Source organism: Fundulus heteroclitus, chromosome 14 (assembly GCF_011125445.2).
Source record: "Fundulus heteroclitus isolate FHET01 chromosome 14, MU-UCD_Fhet_4.1, whole genome shotgun sequence".
NCBI classification, from domain to species: Eukaryota; Metazoa; Chordata; class Actinopteri; order Cyprinodontiformes; family Fundulidae; genus Fundulus; species Fundulus heteroclitus.
In genome coordinates, this window is record NC_046374.1 from 14550121 (window position 1) to 14563427 (window position 13307).

General features: G+C 42.1%; 1 protein-coding gene across 1 annotated transcript; it reads left to right on the forward strand.

Moving 5' to 3' along the window:
* The first annotated feature begins 2101 nt into the window (after window positions 1-2101).
* LOC105918798 (prostaglandin reductase 1) lies at window positions 2102-13067 on the forward strand. The gene is made up of 9 exons (XM_012853955.3): window positions 2102-2291; window positions 3700-3848; window positions 7512-7557; window positions 7656-7715; window positions 9728-9895; window positions 11438-11711; window positions 11798-11903; window positions 12001-12119; window positions 12243-13067. The coding sequence occupies exons 2-9, from the start codon at window positions 3743-3745 to the stop codon at window positions 12351-12353; spliced, it is 990 nt and encodes a 329-aa protein (XP_012709409.2). The 5' UTR covers window positions 2102-2291; window positions 3700-3742; the 3' UTR covers window positions 12354-13067.
* The last annotated feature ends 240 nt before the right edge of the window (window positions 13068-13307 follow it).

Consider the following 13307-nt stretch of genomic DNA (forward strand, 5'->3'; position numbering starts at 1 on the left):
TGTTGGTTTGCGGCATGAGGCACAATATTAGCAAGGCCCTTTTCAGTGGGAGCTGGGTGAGCTTCTGACGGAGGATGTCTGGGGTGATGGTGTTGATAACCGAGCTGAAGGCCACAAACAGGATCCTGCCATATGTCCCTGGGGGGCTTGAGGTGACGCAGGATGAAGTGTAGTCCCAGAAAACTGCAGGAGGTCCAACAGCGGGTGTGCCTGTGATCTGCGTCAGATGCTTCAACAAGGTTGACAATGTAATGTCTGTTTGGTGTATCTCTCTTGTTTTGCTTGTTTGGAACTGTGGCTTGTAAATATACTATAACTTTGTTATACTGGGTGAAATGGTCCTTCCATCCTGAGAGTAGTCAATGTATTATAAATTCAGAAAAAGGAACAAAAAAATATAAACCCGTTAGAGGTGCAGGCCTGTAAAAACTCTGACCAATCCCTGCCATTCAGTCCAAATGGTCAAAGGATTGGTCCTGCTCATGTCCCCCTCTGTCCCTCGAGTTCCTTATCTATTGGTTGTCTCACATGCTAATCATTCTGAGGTGCTTACATAACACCAATGTGTGTTTCTTGCTAGTTTCCGCTTGCTGGCTACGCATATGCACTTCTAGTGTTTATGTATCCAGTTAGCTTTGGTCTCAGCTGTTTGTTGTATCTCCACTGCTCTCACTGTCTACTTTGAAAATGGCTGAAAGTCGCAAGAAGCGGACTGTCTTACATGTTTATAAGAAGAGGAAGGCCTCTGAAGAAAGAATTATTTCAGTGTACCAGCCCATTACACTGAAAGTTGTCAAAATTATGCTAAAATTAGACCGTGAGCGTAATGGTGCTACGTGCTAAGCTAGCAGTATGATGCGGATGTTTCAGAGCAACATAAAGCTGACGTGCATCAGTGAAGTTGTAAACCACCCGGACAACAGACCTGTAAGCCAGCTGTTATTATCTTCATGAACAGCCCAATAACAGGGTTCTGTCACGATCTGGATCCTTCGAGCTGCACCACGCAACAGTCCGCTGCATGAATGCATACTAAAACAGCAAAATAACATATAAACATGTGTTCAGTCTTTGTTGTCTATAAGTTAATGTTTCAATTAATTTCTAACTGGTACAAGAGCAGCATATAGTTTTCACAAACCTAGACAGCCCTCTTGCGGCTATATGGTTATGTTTACCACTTGGTTCATGTTGGTCAACATGAATTACCAATTAAAACTGATATATAAGTCGCACGTGACTATAAGTCGCCGGATCGGCTAAACTGTGAAAAAAAGTGACTTATAGTCCATAGCATAAGGTACTCACACTTCCGCAAAAATCGTCCACTGTCTTTAAAGGAGCAATAAGTAATAATAACAGTGTTTCAAATGGGAACAACACACACACAACAGCCTGCCACTGACAACAGGCTATTATGCCGTTTCCTCAACGGTCCATTGCTGGAGTGAAACCCCACGGAATCTCTACTTTCACAGGATAGATAAATGATGTAGCATTTTGATCTATTTCTGGTCTACTTCTCTTACTGGAATCTATGTTTGCAAGCTGCTGCTCTCTTTTGTCAAGATAAAATACAAATGCTACACCCTGTTTTAGAAACCCTGGGAACTCTCAATGGAACCAGGAAGTAAACATGGGCTACACACCAGTAGTTCTGCATCGTACCTCTAATTTTGAGAGGAGAGAAAAACTTGACTAAGCCATTGTTGATGGAGAGGACCGGCTGCTTATAGGGAATGTTACTTCCATGACAAACGAGAAGGATTTTGGTTAATCTTACAGTACATTTCTTACTTATTGCTCCTTTGACCCAAGAATTTTTGTCTAAATATTGGCTTTATCAGACTGGAAAATGATCAGTTTATCTTCAGACATGTATTTTTCTTTATCCTGACAGATCCGTAAATAAGGTTGACCATTGATCAGTAATATGTTTGATAAGAAACTGAACCTCTTTCGGCTTTTTTTCAGCCTCTGTTTGAACTAAAATTCTTGGTGCTTAAGAGGTGAATTATATTCTACAACCACTTGCCATAATTTTGACGTCAACGACTCCGTCGGTGCCTACGTCATCTGTTAGTGGCTAAACTTAGACCAATCGCGTGTTTACGCTGGGGTCTTTTTCTCCCGTGCTCTCGTCTCAAGTCTCTTCACGGCTCTGCTAAAGTTTCGGGAACTTCAGCTGCTGACCTCGTTGTGAGGTCAGACTGCTGGGAAGCCTGAGAAACTGCAACCTGCACCGTCTCACACAGAGAGACTGAAATTAGGAAGTGGAGCCGTCCGACGCAGTGAGTGCGCTTCTTACATTTCTTGGTTGTTTTAGAATAAGTTAATGAGGCCAAGGTCCTGTTCGTGTTATACAGAAACCGTGTATTGTGCTCTTTTTTTCTTTAATTTTCTCCACACTATATTGTTAAAGCATTAACAATGGCACCTTCCCGGTTGTTTGCATGTGCTCGCCTGTATGTGAGCAGGCATGCCTGGGTCGGATTGGTTCATTTCTCTTGAAGTTCTGCTATTGTAACCACAGAGCAGCCACTGGCATTTATGTTGTTTTTTTTTTTTTTTTAATGTGTTGGAGACAGAGAGTTTGTCACGAACAACCCCAGGGAAACCTGTTTAGGTGTGCCTCAATATCAGATCGTACCTAATCTCTGTAGTTATCTTACAGAAAAAAGAAAATAAAGTGTCAACAGCAATCACTGCCTCTCACTCCTTTAGCCAACTTGAAAAGCCTGATCATCATCAGGCTTTTCCAGGCCAAGAGCATTTCTGTTTGTTTTCCCCTGGGATCTAATCAGCCATTTTTCAATGCATAAAGTATTTCTTAAAGTGGGTTTTAGGCTTTCTGATAGAGGTAGAAGTTTTGCAGCGACTTGAAAGAGTTGTTATAATAATAATAATAATTGTTATTACTATTGTTGTTGTTGTTGTTGAGGCATCAGTCGCTAACCTTTATCTGAATTTTTGTAAATTCAGAGAAAAGTGCATCAAAGCACACGCCGATGCTCTTAGTTCTGGGTTTTGATGCATTCAATGAGTTTGAAAAAGAACCAGATTTTTCAGTATCCAACCTGCCATGGGAGCATATAGTGGACAATTGGCCGATTGCTTCGTTGCATCATTAATTTAACTTAAGACCCAAGAATCTTTACCTAAACATAAGCTTTTAGACACCTGGATAAAAAGGCTGGCAAAGATCAGTTTCTCTTCAAACATGTATGTCGGATCAATTATTAGCCTTATTTACAGATCTGTCAGGAGAAAGGAAAAATATATGTTTGAAGTGAAACTGATCATTTCAGGTATCAAAAAGCCAATGTTTAGAAAAAAATTCTCAGGTCCGGTCTAAGGTACGCTAGAGGAGGCAGTAAAATGTTTTTTTATTTTATTTTTTTTATTGATATGTTATCCGGAGATCTATGCACAACCACTCATTTTCTTTTGATAATTTGCTTTCAAGGAGTCTGACTTGCAATCTGTTTTCAAGTGGGAGATTGTGGCTGCTTTTTTTTTTTTTTTTTTTTGGCTGCTTATTTTCCAGCGTGTGCTTGAACAAATGTGAGCAAAAGAGATTTCTGCTTTTTAAAAAAAAAAAAAAAAAAAAAAACAGGCAATGAGCCCCTGAAAAATGATTTATTCAGATAATACTGGTGGATCTAAGAGATGCCTCATACATCACATTTCTTCTAACAGCGCTTTGAGAAGAAGCTTTTTGGTGCTCCCTGAGGAAATCACCATGGTTCAGGCTAAGTCGTGGATTCTGGCCAAACACTTCGACGGCTTCCCAAAGGACAGCGACTTCAAGCTGAAGGTGGAGGAGCTGCCTGAACCCAAGGATGGAGGCAAGAAAACTTCCCTTATTTACTCAGAATACATTTAAAGCGCACAATTCCTTGCAAAACTATTAATACCCCTTGAACTTTTTCACATTTTGTCACTTTGCTACCACCAATTTTGAAGTGGAAGAAAAAAAAAACTAATTAACATTTTACAAAAAAAAAAGAAAAAAACAATAATTAATGTGGTCTGTATTTGTATCTACCCCTGCTGCCCCTAAATAAAAATGTCTTCAGTTCCCTTAAGAAGTCAACCCTATTAGTAAACTGAGACCTTGTATGTGTGTCTTCATCTCATTTTAAACATGGCTGTGAAGCCATCAGGTGTTTGTTGAAGGGCATTAGTGAGCAAATGGCATCATGAAGAGCAGGGAACACAGCAGACAGGTGAGAGACGAAGCTGTGCAGAGGTTTAAAGCAGGTTTAGGTTATAAAACAATGTCCTAAACTTTGGCCAAAAAAATGGAAAATCTGCAAAACCTACCAAGACATGGCTTTCCAGCTAAACTGAGAGGTTGGACAATGACACCATTTATCAGACAAACAGCCAAGAGATAGTGGAACTCTTTATAAGCTGCAGAGATCCACAGCTCATATGGGAGAATCTGTTGATGGGACATCTGGGCCTCTACGAGAGAGTGGCAAAAACACGGTAAAGTCCCGTTTGTAGATCACCGCAGGTCAAGTAGGGGGCACAGCAAACACGGAAGTTGCTCTGGTCAGATTGGGCCAAAAACAAAGAGTCTGGCCTAAACGCAAAACACGATGGCCCTCATTTGTTAAAAACCGGTGTAGAGTGAGGCGCAAAAATGACGGAATAAATGAAGGGTACCAGGTTTGATTTATGAAATCAGCTGTGGCGTCTCTGCATTTGGGGCCAGTGGGGCCTGGTCCCACCAGATGTTGCTGTGGAGTAATGTTCGCAATAATCAGTGGGACATGATCAATCTTTATAGGGTAATATTGTAAAAAAAAAAAAAAAAAAAAAAAAGATTCCCTTACCAAACAAAATTCTGTTAGAAACATTTATGTCTATACATCTAAGTCTGTCAGAGAACTGACAAGCTCAGAGGCTAAATCCTCCTGAGGTGCCTTGATATTGGGGCCGGTCCACCAACGTTTGTTTAAATAATGAACATCTGAAATTGCAACACGCTTGGCCAACATGTTCTCAGTAGACAGCCGGGGGACACAAATCCTCTGGCCCCAGAGCCAGGAGACCTCGAGCGGCCACTGAGGACCTGGTGGAGGCTCGACCGACGACTGGAGGCCAGGTGGGACCACCGGAGGCGACTGAAGACCTGGAGGAGCCTCTAGTGGAAGATCCAGGCATAGCAGAGTCTGTGGCGGGCGTCGCGGAGGGCGACCCGGCGAGGCAGAGTCAGAGACATCTCTGATGAGTGGGGAAAACTGGGCTGGGTGAGAGGTGAAAAAGTCTAGAAAACTGTCCCAGGAGAAGCAGACCACAAACTGAACCATGACACTAGTGTTGGTTTAACTAATCTGTTTAATTTAAAACTGATCAAAGTTAGGTTGTATGGATCACAAAAAACGTGTTTCTGCTAATAGGTGTTGAGTTTTTGTGCCCCACCTAGCTTATCAGACGCCACTGGAGTTTAGACATGGTACCCATGTCCACATTTAACAATGGGAAGGATGGAAGCGATAATTATTAAACATCATTTTACTTAAAGTTTTAGTATCCTTGTCCACATAATTTGTGAGATGAACAAACAAAAAATAAAGATTTCTTTCAAATTTCAATGCACCAGTGCCACACAAAGGAATATTGACTAGTTAAAAATACACACAAAAAAACAGAAACATTGTTTCTCACTAAAATAAATGTTTTAGTCATTGTCAACATGTATAATATAGTAAATAATTACAAAGTCATGGTTAAGAACAAAAGCAGAAGCCTATTCCCATGTTCCCTATATTTTTCACCTGCATATTAAATTCACCCAGAGTAATCAGATCAGATGGTTTTGGCTCCTTTTTGGAGACGATTCCAAGCTAATGGCTAAGAGAACGCGGTCTTCTCTAGCTCTGTATGGACAGAGAACATTGAGAACAGTGATATTCACGCATTACCGGTGTGTTTGGGTGACAAATAAGAGGTTAGGAGGGCGGCAAGCCCAGAATTGATTTGGAGATAAAATACAAGGTAGAACAGGCGGCAGTTTCTTTCTCTTTTCCAACAGAAAGACACATAGTCTTACTCTCTGCTATAGTAACCCAAAGCAACGGTCCACAGTACCCCACATGCTTGGAAGCGCCATGTTTTCCTATAAATGCGGGTCTAGATGTTGACATAACTCCATGATAGCATTCCTTGGATGACAAAGTCAACTTAATAGTCCGATTCAGGAAACCCTCCTCCCCTTTGTGCTATTACACAGAGGACATCCACAGCACAGACTGAGCATGACAAGTCAGCATCTAACCACACGTGTTACAGAATTACAACAGCCCTGAGAAACCTGAGGTGGCTAGAACCTTCTAGTGTTTTCTATTTTCGAAGCTAGGTGTTCTTTAAAGCTGTTTTCGCTTTCGCTCCCGGTGAGCCTCTGTCATCTTCAAAGTAAATTGAAGAAAAATTATTAGCAGAATATAACGCATCATAAACATCGATGAAATTCTGCTCCGCACCTGTGCGTCCGTACAATAACTCTCCAACATGGCTTGATTTCTTCTGCTACACTGATATAAATAAGGTGTCCATTACACAAAATTAATGGACGACGCGGAGGCGTGTACCGTCCGACACATCACTTTCTGATAATGGACGCCTCGAAGAGCATTATCTCGCTTATACCATGGTCACTTACAACATAAATAAATATTAAATCAATTGTTAATACCTTTTTATTGTTTTTTTTCATCGTTAAAATCGTAAATTTTTCACAAGAAGCGGCTGAGAGAACTATTTAATCTCTTGTTGTGACACGTTGCCAAGGTAACCCAGCATCAACTGTCTCGTCGTCACCAGCATTAACGTTTGAGCCAGCGCAATAATTTAGAATAGTCAGGCTATTTGACCAGAACTTGTTTTTATAGGTGTCCTATAACACTTTAATGGACACCCAGCAGCCAATCAGAATCGAGTATTCACCGCAACCATGGTAAAAACAATGATGGTGAAACTATTTTAAGTGAAAGTTGGACAGTGTGTGGGATTTGGCCGTATCCTGAGTTATGTAATCCTGAAATGGGTATGAAAATGAAAGTTCGCTTGATTTTTCTGCCGAACACACCACCCTGAACATTAAACCAATCGCTACAGTTTAGATCCAAGCCTACTGTTAGAGTGGCCTAGTCAAAGTCCAGACCAAAATCTGACTGAGTTTAAACTATCTTGCCAAGAAGACTGAGTCATGTATATACAGATATATCTCAAAAGACAGGAAGCTGTGACTGCAGCAAAAGCTGGTTCCACCAAGTAATGACTCAGGGGTTTCACGTTTGTATCCTTTCAACACAAACAAAAACTTTGCTTTACATCTCTTCAGCTTAATATTTGAGAATGCTCTACTTTCTGATCTATCGCCTGAAATCCCAAATAAAAAGGTTGTGGTTGTGTTAACAGTTTAAGGGCTTTAAATACTTTTCCAAAGCAATTTTTAACTGCTCTAAATTACCCTCCGCTTTAATTTGGTTTTCTTTCAGAGGTGCTTTTGGAAGCGGTTTTTCTCAGTGTGGATCCATACATGAGGTGGGTGTTAATTTTAGAAAGCGCTCATGTTAAATCTTCATGAATAACAGTTTTTAAAATAAAAAAAGGTTTTTAATATTTGTTTCTGGTGTCCTCAGACCGTACAGCAGGGTCCACATGAAGGAAGGCGATGTGATGATAGGGACTCAAGTGGCAAAGTAAGGAAAACAGCGGCGATCCCACAGAGAAAGCCCTTTCATCCTTCATGATGCATTTTGCATGCCTGACGCTTCCTGAAACAGAGTCTGCACCTGGCGTTAATTACAGAAGCCTTTGATTCAGCAGTAGCAAAGAGCCGACGACACGCAGCCAGAGCGTCCTGGGCTCGGTGTCCATAAACGTTCATTGATTTTGTTGATGAGCTCCAAGGATAAGGTTCTCAGTGAAAACACTTCCAATGATCCTCACGGACCGTTTGGAAACCCGAGTGTTTGGTTGGCTTCCAGCTGAGGAAAATGCCACTCTGTTCAGGAAACGTCTCCTTGCATTGTTGATGTCCAGTCATCAGGGATGCCAGACAGCAAAGACATCCCTTCAGATGTGCAGCGGTGAGCCAGCAAATGTATAGGCCAGGCGCTCGGCTCCTGTTGCCCCCCTTTATTGGTACCAATGTGAGACTGGGAGCAGGAAGGATAGGCAAGTTTGTCTCTCTCTGCATGCAAGTAGTGTATTTTAGAGAAACATTGATCAGGCCCACACTGGTTTTCTTTAAGATTGGACCTTCCGATTCTAATTTTGTGACAAACTGATTTTTTTTGTTTGTTTTTTTTGTCTTTTTTAATGGACTAAAACCCATAAATAGAGGAAATATGTTGCTTGTTTTCGATACAGAAAGTGTTTTTCTATACAGATGAACCAATCATTACAATATTATCAGTGTAAATGCATCAAACCGCATGTCCCTAATCTTTATCGGATCTATCCACTTTTCATTATTACAGCCAAAATGGTGCATCAACATATATGCAGTGATTGACTGAGAATTAGGTTTTAGTTTGACTCTCACTGCCTTCGATGCCCACACCTAAAGTATACATTAGTGACAGTGCTGCTGAAGCTCAGAAAGGGGCAGGAAGATTATGATGGAGGACAGGGAGAAAAATGAGGCCATATCACGCAAACATTGTGTATCAGGTACCACCTCATTAGCTGCAATGCGTTCCAGGTACCAACGTCCTGACGAAACTTTCAAAAGAGTAGGAAAAAAATAACTTTGACTTTTTGTGTGTAAACCAAAGAAAACTATTTGCAGTGATGGTTGGTTAAAGGCCGCAGGGATTATTATTTTTTTTGTTTTGTTTTAAGTGTCACGTAAAAGTTTAAAATAACAACAACGTTTTGGAACAGAAGGGCCCCAGATTTATATTTTAGTGGGAAAATATAAGGTTGGTCGCCAAACCCTTCTTCTTCTTATCCGGGGTCGGGTCGCGGGGGTAGCAGCTTCAGTAGGGAGGCCCAGACGTCCCTCTCCCCAGCCACTTGGGCCAGCTCCTCAGGAGGAATCCCAAGGCGTTCCCAGGCCAGCCGGGAGACATAGTCCCTCCAGCGTGTCCTGGGTCTTCCCCTGGGCCTCCTCCCGGTGGGACGTGCCCGGAACACCTCACCAGGGAGGCGTCCAGGAGGCATCCTGACCAGATGCCCGAGCCACCTCAACTGGCTCCTCTCGACGTGGAGGAGCAGCGGCTCTACTCTGAGTCCTCCCCGGATGACTGAGCTCCTCACCCTATCTCTAAGGAAGAGCCCAGACACACTACGGAGAAAACTCATTTCAGCCGCTTGTATCCGGGACCTCGTTCTTTCGGTCACGACCCAAAGCTCGTGACGATAGATGAGGGTAGGAACGTAGATCGACCGGTAAATCGACCAGTAAATCGAGAGCTTCGCCTCTTGGCTCAGTTCTCTCTTCACCACAACGGATCGGTACAGCGCCCGCTTCACAGCAGACGCTGCACCAATCTGCCTGTCGATCTCCCGCTCCATCATCCCCTCATTCGTGAACAAAACCCCAAGATACTTGAACTCCTCCACTAGGGGCAGTTATCAATATGATAAATGATTCAATTTATCATATTGAATCATATATGTCCTCCACTGAAAGAAGACTATTAATAGACCTGTTGTCATGAGTGAATCAGAAACGTCACTGACGGATAATTTTGTCCTTTTGTAGGGTGATCCAGAGCAAAAACCCAGCATTTCCCGTGGGAAGCCACGTTGTGAGCGAAGGTGGTTGGAGGACTCACACGGTCTGTGACGGGAAGAACCTCACTCCCGTCATGGCTGACTGGCCTCCAGAGGTTTCATTGTCTCTGGCTCTGGGTATCATCGGCATGCCTGGGTAAGACCCAATATGTGTCATTCACCTCAGCATCGCAAAGAACTGCTTGCTTGCAATACATATTGGCTAATTATTGAAGTACCTCGAATTTGCTTGTAATATACTTGATGATGCTTATTGTTTAACGGCAAATAAAACGCCACAGAAGGTAAGGTGGTGGTAAAGTCCTGACTAAACGACATGGTATGTTGCTTAATCATCCCCAGTTATATTTTTCTCGTGAACTTTACCAACATTATGGCTTATTGCATGTTTTCCTGTTGTGTTGAATGTACGACTGGCAATGTAGAAGGATGTGTAACGAAAACAGGTAAAAGGTTTTAATGTTTAAAAGAAACACTTGACAAAAATACAGATTCATCTCAGTAAATTAGGATATCAAAAATAGTTGAAATTGTTTCAATAGTTCAAAAATGTAAACTTGTATGTTGTTTAGATTCATTAAACACTGGTTGACATGTTTAATTTTATTCCTATCTTTTCTTTCTATGGTTTTGGCTCACACCTAATGAAAACTACAAATTTGTTTTTTGCAGATGATTCTATCTGAAATCAATAAAATAAGTGATTGTTAATACAGACATGTGGGCCTATTGAAACATTATGTCCAAGTATTGTAGAGTATGTCCACTCAGTACTTGGTCGGGGCTCCTTTTGCATGAGTTAATGGACCAATGCCGCATTTCAGTAAATAAAAGACCTAAATAAATGACTAACAGGCCTCTGTAGCCCATCGTGGCTGCTGAGGAGGTCATGGTGTGGTGGAGCAGAGCTGCATCTAAAGCATGCAGGACAGTGGATCCTGAGGACCAGGGTTGAAGCCCCCTGGGTTAGACCATTAACACGGCCATAATCTTTCTGTATTAAAAAAACCTTTTTATTGCTCTTATGTAATATTCACATTTTTTGTTTTTTGGAAAAGCTTAGTTTAGCCTGAATGCATGATTTTCAAAATAAAGGTCATTCATTCCTGCTGCTACCTGATCATACTTCGCTGCTTTATACCTGTAACCATTATAGCAATTACTGCAACCATGCACCATAGATGCAACAATAACTGTAATAACTTATGTGCAATAACCTATTTATACAAGGTGCTATAACCCGTGCAATATACCTGAGCAATAATCCTGTATAAAGTGTATAATAACATATGTGCAATAACCTATTTATACATAGAAGTGTATAGAATTGTATATAGCTGTATAACTGTATCTAACTGATTCTACTTACCTACTTTGGCACCTTCTTTTGACTATTGAGCCGATGGGACAAGAGAATTTCTCCATTGTGAGATCAATAAAGCTTATCTTATCTTAATAAACATTATGTTGTTCTGTGTGACGAATTGTACGAGTCTCACTTTTTTTAGTTACCTTTTTTGGTTATAATTTGATTGAAACTTCGGAAGTGTTGAGTCTAACTCGGTTGATAAGCGATGATATCTTTTCTATGGCAAGAGGAGTTCAAAAGAGGCTTTGACTGGTTGAAAAACAGCTGACTTGCTTTATTATTTCTTTTTTTTTTCTTTACTTACTGTAGACTGACGGCTCTGTATGGTATAGAGGAGGTTCTCGAACTGCGGAAGAACGAGACTCTGCTGGTGAACGCTGCGGCCGGAGCCGTGGGCATCGTGGTGGGACAGATCGCCAAGATCAAGGGCTGTAAGGTGGTGGGTTCAGTCGGCTCCGACGCCAAAGTAGCTTACCTGAAGGAGCTCGGCTTTGATGAGGCTTTCAACTACAAGACCGTTTCCTCCCTGGAGGAGGCTCTGAAGAAGGCGGCGCCCGAAGGATACGACTGCTTCTTTGAAAACGTACATGAAGCTGTCGCGGCAGTCTTTAAATGCTTTTTTTTGTGCGCTTTGTCCCGTCTTTGTGTGACCGGCTTTCCTGTCGTCAGGTTGGAGGTCATTTCTCAACCGTCGCACTTGCACAAATGAGGAACTTTGGAAGAATAGCCGTGTGCGGGAGCATCTCCACGTACAACGACGGCAGCCCTCAGACCGGTGCGTGTTTGTTTTACTCTATCCATCTCAGAGCTACAGAGGCGGTAACGTAGACAGGGTGCGGTTTTGATTTCTGTCCGCTGGCCAACTTCTCCAGGGCCTTACCCACACACGATGATGATCTTCAAGCAGCTGAAGATGGAGGGCTTCCTGCAGAACAGGTGGAGGGAGAAAAACCCCGAAAGCCTCAAGAGACTGATGACCTGGCTGCAAGAGGTACTATCCTGAGCCTTTCTCTTGTTTTTTTGACGTTTTCCTGTGTTTTGGGTAAAACATGTGAACGCCACGGCCCTCTGCGTCGGTGGAACTGGATTAACATATTCGTTCTGGCCTCTGCAGGGGAAGCTGAAGCACAGGGAGCACGTCACCAAAGGATTTGAAAACATGCCAGCCGCATTTATGGGGATGCTGCAGGGAGAAAACATCGGTAAAGCTGTTATTGCAGTGTGACTTCCTGCCAACGAGGTGTTGGTTGTTCAAGAATTTATACCTGATTCAGGCTGTGGTAAATTGCTGGTATAGATTTCTTGACTATTTCTCTAAAGAATGTCATAAATGTAAATTAGCTGCTTTAGTCAGTTAAGCATAGGATCAAGCTTTTTTTTTTTATGCAATATAGTTGAAGCTTAAATTTGATGCACTGTAGTGGTTAGGCTCCTCGCTGTTGGATGTTGAAGAAAGACCGTTTCTAACTTGAAGAAGTGCTCTGCAAAACCTTGCAGCAAAAAGGTTTAGGAGTTGAGCGGAGTCTTGTGCAACAATGGCTCCCTTCAAGTAGAAACATGCTGCAAAACATGGTGTACAAATAGCACTGTCTTACATTGCCAACCTGGACATATTACAACATGGCTGTCGGGGCTGTGGGTGCCCAGAAAGGCCCCGCCCATTCTTGGGGGGGAGATGCAACTTTACCACCACCTTCCCTATTCGTTTTGCACTTCGCCTCGCTCAACCTGTGTGTGTGTGGCTCTGGTTTTATGCTGCTTGCTTCCTTTTTTTTTTTTTTTTTAGCTTGCTAGCCAGCAGAATATATTTTTGTTTTAACATGGCTAAAGTAAAATGAAAATGATTCAGCAGGACTAATAATTAAGCCAGTGTAGTAGACTACCAGGGGCAATAAGTTTATCTGTGGTTCTGAAAAAAATTAAAGGAACTTTTATGGGTTGGTTTTTTTTGGGGGGGGGGGGGGTTCTACTATGTCTGGGGTGAGATTTTTGGTCAACCCATCCTTGAAGGCTGTGCTTACCCTCGTGAAATCAAAGCGGATTAATACTTCCATGAGGCAATATGCTTCATCATGGACAGACCCTTTAGCAGATTTTATTTGGACTTGTGATAGACCAGCACAAAGAAGTGCATATGTGTGAAGACCCGTCAACCAGTTTAGCTCAAGCCGAGAATGTT